General features: G+C 30.2%; 1 protein-coding gene across 4 annotated transcripts in view; it reads right to left on the reverse strand.

Annotated features, from left to right (window-relative positions):
• CASD1 (CAS1 domain containing 1) overlaps positions 1 to 12,978 on the reverse strand; it is a 41,115-nt gene that overhangs the window by 10,298 nt on the left and 17,839 nt on the right. For all 4 annotated transcript variants that reach the window (XM_011363508.2, XM_011363516.2, XM_011363525.2 and 1 more), the window contains 6 exons: positions 12,210 to 12,299; positions 6,990 to 7,109; positions 5,815 to 5,971; positions 4,346 to 4,425; positions 1,982 to 2,083; positions 465 to 605 (listed from right to left, as the gene is read on the reverse strand). In XM_011363508.2, the coding sequence (XP_011361810.1) occupies positions 465 to 605; positions 1,982 to 2,083; positions 4,346 to 4,425; positions 5,815 to 5,971; positions 6,990 to 7,109; positions 12,210 to 12,299 (690 nt within the window). The remainder of the gene's footprint in view (positions 1 to 464; positions 606 to 1,981; positions 2,084 to 4,345; positions 4,426 to 5,814; positions 5,972 to 6,989; positions 7,110 to 12,209; positions 12,300 to 12,978) is intronic.

Genomic DNA, 12,978 nt, shown 5'->3' on the forward strand with positions numbered 1-12,978 from the left:
GTCAGACAGAGAAAGACAAATACCATATGATTTCACTTATGTATGGAATCTAAAAAATAAAATAAATGAACATGAAAAACAGAAACAAACTCACAGATACAGAGAATATTTTGATGGCTACCAGATGAGAGGGGAATCAGTTAGATGGGTGTAAAAGGGGAAGGGATTAAGAAGTATAAATTGGTAGTTACAAAATAGTCATGAGGATATAAAGTATAGCATAGGAAATATAGTCATCAATATTGTAATAACTATATATGGTGTCAACAGGTGGATATTAGATTTGTCATTCAGTAAGTTATATAAATGTTTAACCACTATGCTGTACACCTGAAACTAATAAATTGTATGTCAACTGTAAATGAAAAATAAATTATTTTAAAAAATAATTGATTAAATTTTTATCTAATTTTCTATACCATTTAGGATGTTGGAAATTTAGAAGATTACATTTTGAAACTTACCAAGAAAGAAACCACTGAAATAAACAATAGAACATTTGAAATTTTGTTTGAAAAAAGAGGTTCACCCTTTCCTTCAGAAAGTACTTGACGTTTCTGTAAAGCCAGATAAATGAAAGCAAACAACATTCCATGAAAGACTACCTGAAAAATAAGGAGAGAAAATTTGTTTTAAACAGCTACTTTCTAATAAATAGCAAAAAAAAATTGGTAAATGAGAAAATATGTATATATAAAAGTGAGTAGGTTAGAAGCTTAAAGGTTCAGAGTTTCTAGGACCTAAACTTCAAGAGTAAAACTTGGAGCAATGAAATAAAGCCCATGATCATTACAAATATAAGCAATAGATAGGCAAACATCTCTCCCCACAATATGAGATAAGCTGTACCATTTGAGTAGTTTCAGAAGCAAGTGAAGACATAAAACAATTAAAAATAATAATAAACTATTCTGAAGACACATGATAAAATTTAAATGTACTCAACCAAGACAAACATTTTATATTGGTACTTTTAATCAAATAAAACAAATAACAATAACATTACCAAGATCATACTTTTAAAAAAGGAGTATACGTACATAAGAGCGAAAAAAATATGGACCAGAAAGCACGTGAGCTTTCTTTTTAAACAAAGACAACGTGAACTATCATTATCACAGTAGATTGCTCTAATAAGAAAGTTGAGAATTTAAAATTATTTGACGTGTAGACTTTAGCAAAGCTTTTTATTCATACTTGATTTTGAAACACAGTAGTGTTTCAAACTACTATATTTGAACTACACAGTAGTGTAGTTTATTGAAAAGTGCATAGGCATTGGAAACCAAGAATGGCACAGAATAGGCATTAAGAAAATATTTGTTGAATGAAAAATGAAATGAGTGAAAGATGGAAGGAAAAGGGGAAAGAGTAAAGAGGGGTAATTAATATTTATTCAGTGTCTATTATTTTCTAAACACTGTGCTAGATATTTTATATTATGTTGGCCAACTGAATCTTAACCATCCTTTGAGATTAAACTCATGGAATCATCCATGGAATCATCCATGACACTGCTCTCTCTTCTTTGCATACTTCTACCTCAAAACTCATACTGTACAGTTTAGCACCCAATAATAAGTAGTAAACTTGAGTTTGAAACTAGATGGTAAGGCTTAGAGGCCTGGAGGCATGCCGTCTTTCTTTAATATATTCCTCATAATACCAACACTGGAGCATATATTGGGGCTCACTAAGTTTTGTGCTGAATGGCTGAAGTATGTATATGAAGGATCACCTACATCAAAATTATGACTCAAACAAAGGCCATTTTATAGTCAACACTTTTATAGTATTTTTCTGCTGATTTACATACACATTCATACCCTTTCTCTGCTGTAGAACAAGTAGGAAGGACTACTCTGATTTACCAAATCAACATGTTTCCTTATTCTAAACCTAAATAATATATTAAAATTTTCCAAATAATTTTTAAAAAGTATAATTTGAAATGGAAAAAGAGCACAAGGTAAATACATACGTAACGGTCTAACCTCCATCTGAACCACCATTCATAGACATTCCCTTTCAGTTCAAAACACTTGGACAATGGCCAAAGAGAAAAGATCTTCTCAAATGCACCCTGAGAAAAGGAATCCAGAAAATAAATTACAATGGTAGAAGTCAACACTCGCTTTGGAATTCATTATAAGTTAGGATTATATAAGACCACTCAATTTTTAGAGTCTATTTATTTCATTAAAAAATGTCATTTCATTTGAAATTCATTTGAAAATAAATTTATTATACTAATGGCTAATAAAGATGACTTAAAACTTTGTTAACTTACTTTCACTGTGTATGAAAGGCTTCTGTACTGAGACCAAATTTTTTTTAAAAAACAAGCTGGTAATTAGGAAATTATTCCATTTAAAAATTTTCACCTAGTACACAAAACAGCTAACAATTACTGATAAAACACAAAAATACAAAAGGCTTCAGCCAATATGGTATCAATAACATAAAGAATGATGGCTAAGGTTAAAATACGGTTTTTCTTTCTCTAAATGTCCTTAATAATCTATAATTAATCATTTGAGTTAAAGAATCCTCTGAATTAGTCACCTTAATCAACCATACCCAAATGCTATTACTAGCTTTTGAAATAGTTTACAATTCAACTCTGGTCAAGTTAGTGAATTGTACCCTCTTATGAATCTGACAGCCTGGAAAATCTGAGAATGCAGAGGTAGAAGTCTTGGGTACATTCCTGCACATTAATGAAGTCATTCAAAGAAGAGAACAAAAACCTCAATTTCCAAACTAAAGAATGAGGGCAAACTCTATTAAGGAAAGCTCCATTATTAGACTTAATGCCACAGAATAAGAAATGTAACATCACAATTTTAAAAAGGCTAATAGAAATAATTAAAAAAATGAAAACTATTATTTTTTAGGTAATACTGAATCCTTAGGTCAGAACTTTATTATTTTAATAAAATGTAATATTCTCCATTTAACAAAAAAATTTCAAATGCTTATAGCTTATTAAAAATAGGTTCTATCTATGCCTCAGAATATTAAGGATTCTTAACAAGATTTGTAATATAAAGTACTTATATATCATATATATGTATCCACATGAAATGTAGAAATACAATAAGTATATTATATTATATATAGATGATTTTATGTACCATATATATGATGTATTTATAATTTACAACTTTATTTCTGATTAAACATTTGTTTCTAATGTGATCAATAAACAAGTATTTATTGAACACCCATTTTGTGGCAGACACTGGGCAATACTAGGCTATGTACTTTATTCCCAAAGCAGGGGAAACTTTCTCAGTCTCTCTGCTGAACCTCTGGTCCACCTTCCTTTCTCTCCCTCAGATGCACCACCAAGTGCTAGTAATTTTAATGGATGATTTTTAAGGAGTTGTTGCAGTTATCTTTCTATTTCTTTATATATTTGCCTATTGTTTCTTTATTATTCTATATATCTCAGGCAAAACACCTTGGAGGTCAGGCAGAAATAGAAATGCTTTATTTCTAAGTATGAAAATAAGTATAAGAGCCTATGAAACAAACAAGCAAAAAAAGAAAGCTTTATAGACTTACACACATACACACAGATACACACACACACACACACACACTGCTTACATGCTTACGTGGCATTTGCACCTGATGCGGCCAGGTACAAGATAGAGTGTTGGAGACAAAAGTAAATTGCAGAATATGTCTCAACTATAGGCATTCTAATTAAAATATTTTGTTCTAAATATCATGCTGCCCAAATGATATGTCTGCTTAAAGGACTGACCAGTAGATAGCAGTTTGCCACCCTGCTAAAGTAGTTGAGAAAATCTCAACCATCATGATAGATAAAAGGTCAGAGATAAGAAAATGATCAAAATTTTAATTAAATTAAACATACTCTACACATACAAAATCTTTTGCTCCTAAGTTGGTTTTACTAACTGCCAAAATTTTACTCCATGCAGTTATAGAAAAATCTAGTAGTAACACTTGATGCAATGAATAATGCACAAACTCAGATGCAAATTCTGTCAAGAGAATTTTGATCTCTACTTAGAGTAGTGTCTTCTAAGAGGCATTCAATAAACGTTTGATTGATCAAATTCAAGTAAAATGGATTTTGAACAATTGCCAGAAGAAGAGCTTTAAATTGCTCTTACAACAAAAACAGTGGTAACAAAAGTAGATAGGTCTCAAAAGAACTACACTGAGTAGTCAACTACAAAGTGACACTTTTATTACAGTCATTAAAAAATGAAGCTATAAAAAAAAGCTCTTACTCCTCACATACTTTAATAGACTTGAACTTTAAAATAAAATAGAACAAAATATAAACTAAAAAGACTGTACAAACCTGAGAATATGCCAAAAAACATATACATAATAGCAAGAAGGCTAGTTTCAGCAGTAAGCCAAAATGCCAGAAGCAATTTCCTAAGAGAGAAAATATTTAATTTACTAAATATAAATTTACATAAGAAAACATATTGAATACTCTCTACTTAACATAATAATGTCTTACATAATTCCTAAAATAATTTATGGCTGCTTATAGGATACACGAAATATATCTAAGTAGTATAAATTACAAGTAGGACAAAAAGGAAAAAAAGGTGGAGGGTACTTGCTAGGAATGAGGCTTTAACATATACCTGATACTTTATATACCTGCTGTTCATCCACTATAAATATATTTGAAACTACCTCCTGGATTCAATTATACCTATTCATTAGTGAAAGTTACAAAAACATATGGAACAGTATGTTCAATGCAATTCTAACAAACACTCATGTTGAATATAACTTTGGTAAACAGCTTAAACATTAAAGAGACAGCTTAAGAACTCCCTAATGGACTAGGATTTAACTAGGATTTAAAAATAAGATATATTTTAACATACACATATTTTAAGTTATGTGTTCAGTTTATAAATATGTTGATTATTCATTTGATAAATATGCTGGGTTTGTGTCAAGGAATTAAAAACTACAGAGGCTATCCAAAGACACTAATGGACTTTATTAAATAAAGGCTGGAAACTAAACTCTTTCCTGAAAAATTATTTGAGATTATAATGGAAATCAACAGAAAATATTTTTGACATATGATATTTGGTTGAGCTAATTATTAAAAATATTGTTTTTCTAGAAAGGAGAAGCTTTCATTTTAATGATATGATCTTGACGGGGAAGCATTAAAATGAATGACTGTGGTCTCACTTTGAACATTATCATATCAGTAACTGTCTGTGAAATTTGAAGATGATAATCTTTTGGACAGTTAGGTTTCCTTATAGGTTGATAATAACTGCTTAAAGGTTTATCTAGAAGATAAATTATATTAGTACTTTTTAAACTTGTTTGACATAAAAAGCCTTTCTACAAATGAATGTTTATTCAATATATATAAAGACCAATATATGTAAAGATCAAATAAAGCAGAGTTGTTAGGGTTGAAGCAGGATGGAGGGGACTATTTTGCTCTCCCTTCTCTCTTCTAGATCTCTCCAGCTGGTTATGTACATGGCAGTTTGAAAACTGTTGCATTAATAGGTAAAATGGCTTCGAAAAATTTAAATTTAAAAAAGAGAAAACACACACAATATAGATACAAACTATTATTCTGCACTGTTATGTTACTTGAACTACTTAGCTGTAACATTTCAGAAAACAGTTGAAGAATAAACTTTTAAAATATCAATACTACACATGAATTTAAACTGTCTACATGTCTCAATAAAAATAATAGCCTTTAGGAACTAAAAAGAAATTTAGAACATTGAAAGAATATATTTATTAACATTAGTAAGAGAGTATATTTACCGTTTGCTTTTTTTTGGATTATTTGAGGCCATAGTGCTAAAGTAACATATATGACCATGAACCATACAGTGACCAAGGGGACAAAGTAATAGAATTGATAAGGCCGATCCATCACTATACATAACACCACTACCAGGAAATTGAGACGAAATAAGACCTATTCAAAAGAAGAAAATGGATTTCATTCCAGATATGCATGAAGAGCAAAGACAGATTCTTTCTGACAGAGTGTAAATGTTTATTTAAGACTAAAATAATAACTGTATAAGTATCTTTTACTAATTCCTAAAATTATATTTGTTTTACAGTCATTGTAAAGAGTTTGAATATAAAATATTTAAGCATCACTATGTTAACTTAATCCCAGCAAAGCACCAGCCTGAGCTGTCCTCTGGCTAAAACTGCCATCTTGTTAAATGTAGGAAAAGAATCATCCACCTCCTTCCTAGGCCTACAGTTTATAAGTGGAGATTATATTACCTGAAGAAAAGGTGTCCATTTCATCTCTACTTGATGTTGATTTACCCCATTTGGGATTAAACCGAGAACTGTCATAGATACAAAATGATATTACTCAAATTTAAAGGATTGTTAGGACTTTTCTAACGGTCACTTCAGACAGTGTAGTGCATTCAAAGAACAAAGAATTTGAGCAGATTGATATTAGAGTTGCATCACTTACTGTGTGACCATAGACAAATTATTTAACCTCTCTGAACCTCAGTGTCCTTGTCTGTACACATAAAGGTCACAACTCAGAGGTGTAATGAGGGGTAAATAAAATAATGTTCAGAAATTGCCTAGCATAAGGTAGAAACTTAATAAATATTAATTCTCTTCTTAGAGAAAACATAGCATGTTATAAAATCCCATTAACTGTACATTTCTACAAAACTGAAGTGAATCAGCAATGTTGTCCCTTGAGTACCAGTGCTTTTATTATATATTCATCTAAATTATATTTTCTATTCCCTCAGTAGTAAATTATTTATCTCAAATTATTAACCATAGAACACAGAAATAACTCAACTTTAAAATGCTATTTTGTAAATTCGAATTATTCATGGCCTTAAAATGACTATATATATATATATATATATTTTTTTTTTCCCTTAACAATTAGGCACAAAAGCATGTTGAAATGAGAAAAAGATAATAACTGAATATATTCCTACCTGACATACTCTGTGGATTCCAAAGTCTCCTTTGATCCAAAAGTATGAGAAATGCCCATACCCTGTCTGAAATAGATATGCAGCAACCAGAACCCGAATGTGCATGTACACAGGCAAAAACTGTTGACAAAAATAGGTAGAATATGTGTTGGCACTAACAATACCTCGAATTATTATAACCAGTACATTTAACCAAGATAATGGATCGTGTTACTATTTGACATTAGCTCAATGAAAAGATTTATTCTTAAAAGTTAGGTATTATAGCAGAGGTTAAAAAAAATGTGGACTTTGAAATCAGATAGGCCTAGATTCAAATTCTGTATCTGCCACTTACTAGCTATATGACTTTGAGTTTTCTAAACTGAGAAATGAGGCTATTCTGCTTAAAGAGCACTTATGAGAAATGCATGAGTCAATAAATAGAAAGCACTTTGTACATTTTGTTTAGTTAGGATTAAATATATCTATAATAATTAATCACCATATATACTGAATACAAGTTCACTCTGGATTTCACATTTTCCCAATGAGAATCAAAAACAAAACAAAACTCCTAAATTTTGGGCCCCTATAAATAGACTTTAGACTTGTAAATAAAATTGTTACATGACTACTTACAATATTGAATAGTTTAGCAAAAAATACATATTTAAAAAGCTTATGCAAACATAACTTAGAAATATTATTTCCCTCCCTTATTTTATTTTACATTTCTACATAAATGTTTCATTATGATCAAGACCCTGAGAATTACTTACCATGGTTTTTCAGAGCATCACGTATTCACTTCTAAGTTGAGTGAAATATAACATTTCCTATCTATATTTTTGAGGGAGTCACTGGAAATATTATCTCATTTATAAGTCTTAATTCTCATGACCTTAGAACAATGCCATTTCACTTGCCCCCAACCGTCTTTTAGGTGTACATTCACGATCTCCATAACATAACGAGTGCACTGTTTTTAAAAATGATCTTTAAAAGGCTTGTTCAGGCCATTCTTTTAAGGATAATTACTAAACCAATGTAAAGTTTGTTTTTTTGGGGGGTGGGGGTGCTTCTATTTTATAGACTCATCTGATCATCTTTGTAATTATCCAGCATTAACAGTGTTTATAGCTACTCTAGTTAATGTGTCTTCCCCAAGTGAGGCTTTATAGGATAAAATAAAATTAAGCAGACAACCTAAATAGACTTTATAAGGCCTTGAATGTATACACCTTTTATATATATCCTTGAACGTATCCTTGAACACGGTTTTCTTTTCTTAGGCATAATATTTTTTTTTCTGGAAGGAAAAAGCTCTGAATTCATAATAGTTCATAAATTCTTTAACACAGCCTCCACTCTAGCCAGTTAGATTCTGTCTCCTAAACTGGTTCTCCTGTGCTTCTCCTGTGCCTTTTCCCTTGTTGACCTGTATATTCTACCCGGGAATGTTCGCCCAACCACAGTTTGCTTATTCAAATCCTATTCTTTTTTAGAGCCCTGTTCGAAATTTCCAATCTTTACTCTCAAATGAGAGTCATTTCTCCTTCCTCTGAGTTAGTATAGTACCAATAATTTTTATATCAAAGAGTTTTTATTTATTGTTCTTCATCATTAGTTTTTAAGTGTCATCTCAACATTAGACAGAAATTTTCAATGAAGGTGTAACGTATTAGAATGTGATGAAGGTGAGAAATGTAATAGTGAAATAATCTCAGGATTTACCTAATCTAAATCTGTACCCTTACTTCATTCTTGAATGTATTCTAAAATATTCCCTTAAAGTATTTATTTGAGCACTAATAGTAACAGAAAACGTACAAATTCCCAAGGCAATCTGTTCAATTTTCGGATGCTCATTAACTACTATACAGCTACTTTTCATGAAAAGTTGAAATTTAACTCAATGTAAAACTACCAACTTCAGCCTTCTAGGATAGGGCTATGCAATAGAGATAAAATTTGAGCCAGCCACATAGTAAATTTTTAATGTGACTAAAAAAGTTAAAAGAAATAAATGAAACTTACTTTAATAAATATATTTTATTTAACTCAATATATCTAAAATATTAACATTCTTTAATGAGGTATTTTATATTCTTTTCTTAACACTGTTTTTGAATTTAGTATGCATTTATCATAATCTTTCTTAATCTGGTTTGTACAGAACATTTCAGTTCCGACTAGCTACACTTGAAGTGCTCAATAACCACCTGCAGCTAGTAGCTACCATAATGGAGAGTCTAGTTTAATCACTTTTACATCTAATAGTTCTGCAAGTATTTAAAAACAGATGTCAAACCTAGGCAAACCATTCCCAATTACTTTAACCACTGTCCATAAAACATGCTTTCAAGTCCCTTCAAAACTGAGGCTGGGCCTACAAAGTTGAGGGTTGGTTATTATATTTAAACAGTAAATACAACTTATTTAAGTTAAATTAAACACTATCACAATGATTTGCCAGATTCCTGCCAATGTTGGATTATTACAAATTTCATGTAATAATTCTAACTTTTTATTTTAAGATATTTTAAATCAACAGAAAAGGTGCAATATAATACAATGGACATCTATATATATTAGGTTGAACCATTTAAAAGTATGTTGCATACCACATGATATCATTCCTAAATATTTTAGCAAGTATCTCCTAAGAAGAAAAAATAGTTTTGTATCTAACTATATTATCACTCTCATACCCAAGAAATTTTAAATGAATTTAACAGTATTTACTGTACAATCCATATTCAAATTTCCCTGATTGTTCCAATAATATCCTTTATGGTTAAATCTTTTAAATTTAGAAAACTGAATCAATGATCATGCATTTAGTTGTCATTCCTCTTTAGTCTCCTTTAAACTATTTTTCTTTCTGTCTTTCATGAGTCAAGTATTACTTACAATAAAATTTTAGTATTAAAAGTATATTTGAAATTCCAACTTCATTAGAATTAATAGCTAGGCTGACTTCTGGTTCTGTTCTTTTTCTAGTCTCACAAATTTTCCCTCAAGACCTTTCATTCAAGTCCCTTCATAAAAGTCATTTACAAACTCTCACAGGAAAAAACCCACAGTGGAACACAAAATCATCTGCTGTATATAATTACCTTGCTGTACTCTCTATATTAAATTCATAGTATTTTAGCCATATTTGATATAAATTATGTTTTAAAAGAATGTTTATATCAACAGTTGCAATCTGCTAGACCATCTGTATTTTAATAATTCTCTGTAATTTTTGATATAGTTTCCATTTTAGCATAAAAACATGGCACAAGTAAAGTTTGATATATTTTACTCAAAATAAAAAAACATTGAAATTAGGTAATTAAAATAACTGTAACAGTTAAAAAGTTTTTAAAAAAGCTATTCCCTCAAATATTCAAGAATCAAGTCCCAAAATATGTTATAATCCATGCTAATAATGCTTTGCTGATGTAGATACAGGTAATTTTTAATCACAAAATCCTATAGTATAAAAGAAGAGGGATATGTTAATTAATCATAACAAATGATCTCTTAATGAAAAGTATGTCCTTCCAGAACAGAGATTTTTTAAAATTGTAATTTAGGATGTATCGGGATGTAGTCTAAGATGAATTAGAATGCTAGCTTGGCGAATGATTATAATAGAATGCCAAATGGCCTGCATCCTTTTATGATCCAAATCTTTTCTGGAATCACTGAATTGAGAAACTTAATCTGCCATTAATTCTTTCAAGTTGATTTTTTTTAAACAGTAGTATCACAGTTTAATATGTCAGCAATTAATTATGTCTCTAAGTGGCATTTTCTTAAAACAAAATGCTTCCTCCCCTCAAATTAATTTAATCTTTATTCACATGTCAGAGATATTTCTAGGATTCAATATGCATCTCTACTTACTCTTTAGAGAATTTACCAAATTTATTTTATAAATTCCAAACCAGGCTTATAAACTAAGCCTTACTATCTTCGTCTCTCTTTGACTTAGATCTCTTTTACTACCTTGGCTCTTCCGTAGCTACCTGAATTCACTAGGTCCCTTCAGCTGCAGTGTCACAGAAATTTCACTGCTCCCCAATATATATATATGTATCAGTCACATAACTTCAGTAAAATCATACTTCACTCCTCTGCCTTGGTAAAGTCACCAATAAGGTTTGAAAATAATTGAGACTTAATGAAAAATAACATTTTTAAATTGTTAGAGATATCTGAACAACCTCAATGTTATTTACCTTCTTAACTGCTATGAAAATTTCAAAATACCCATTTCTGAGGAACACTCCTCTGTGATCTCAACTTATCACTAATTCAAACACTGTTTAAAGTCATGTGCTTTTTTATAAGCAAATAAAACAGTTCAGTAGCTCCCAAATTCTAAATGAGTTGCTTAAATTTTTAAAACATATTTTATAGAAATCAGTTGGTATCTTCACTATAAAAACTTGTGCAAAGAGTGGTTATTAGATAGCTAGGTTCTCCCTCAAAAGCTGATTTAACTGACAAGTAACTGAAATGTTACAACTCTGAATACATTTTTTCTACCCTTGCTAAATCGAAGGTGTCCCCAGACCATGAGACTCCTGTCTTTTAAGACAACTAAGGAGAAGGAAAAAATGATTTTGTCCAGATACAGAAGGCACTGGGCGAGCAATGAGAGGGTAATCCATCTCATGGAGAAGGTGAAACTTGGAAAGTATGGTGCACGCTTTCTGGTCTATGAGTAGTAGTCCATGGGTTTCTGAGTTCTCTGAACACTGGGGCAAGAGGGTTCTAAATTTTTTAACTTTTATAAGTATAAAAACAGTTGGTTAAACTTTCTAAAATACGGGGAAGGGGTAGAATATAATCATAATTTGATTTCTTTTGATAGTGACTTGCCTGTTGTAAATCCTTTGCAATTATGTCAACTATAAAGATTCTTGATAACTTTAAATTAGTTGTTCAACAGGATGACATGAAATAATACCCTTAGATTATCAGCTGTTTCTACTACATTAAAATTAAAGACAAGTAAATACAAATAAATTATTGCCTTATTATTTTTTTAAAGTTTATTTTGCTTTTAAAACGATACATTTTCAATGAGTCAGGTGGCAGGAGAACAGGAAGACAGAAAGATTGGGTTGGAAATAAGGGTTTCTTACATGGTAGAGAATATAAAACACAAAAGAGTTGGTGCCTTTAAAAAATATTAAAGTGAGATTAATTCCTGCATGTTCTGAACTTCAAAATACTTACTGTACTTGCTCCAGAGATGTGATAAATCAAAATCACAAGTTGCATCCAGCCTTTCCATTCATCTGTTTGTTCTCTATTTAATACTTTAGTCTGTGCAAAAGAACCAAGACCTATTTTAAAATTCCCCATGAAACTATTATTTAGACAGTTTATATTAAGTATTTTAAAACTGTTCTTATAGGATATAAAGCTAATGCTTTTGTGAAAAGAACCTTGGGGGGGAAAAAGTTAAAGACTGTCATTTTATTTCTTGATAAGAGATATAATAAAACTATTTAAAATTAATATGAATTTGAAAATTAACATACTAAAAGATTTTAAATAGTATTTAAGTTGATACTTATGTTTTTATACTAAGATTACGTTTAAACTATGACATGTTTTTATAAATCTAAAAAATGGCGTTTTATATTTTTCTTTAAGAAAAATCTTAGGATTTCAGTTAGACAAGCTCTTACAGTTCTCATACTTCATTGTGGGGAAAAAAGCTCTACTATTATGGTTTATTTTCCCTACATTAGTCTCATTGGAGATGAAGAACTGATTAATCATCTTCATATGAGTTATTTCTTACAACAGAATTTATTAATTCAAATAAATCATGCCTTAAAAAGGAGTTTCACTAATATTAAGCAAATACAGCAATGCTAAAATAGGAAATTCAAAATATTGTGAACAGTGCTCACATTATTATGTAAGTTCTCATTTGTATGTATATATGACTATATAAATATATAAATATAAAATACATTTGTGCATATAGGCATTT

This window comes from Pteropus vampyrus, unplaced genomic scaffold (assembly GCF_000151845.1).
Source record: "Pteropus vampyrus isolate Shadow unplaced genomic scaffold, Pvam_2.0 Scaffold4, whole genome shotgun sequence".
Lineage (NCBI taxonomy): Eukaryota > Metazoa > Chordata > Mammalia > Chiroptera > Pteropodidae > Pteropus > Pteropus vampyrus.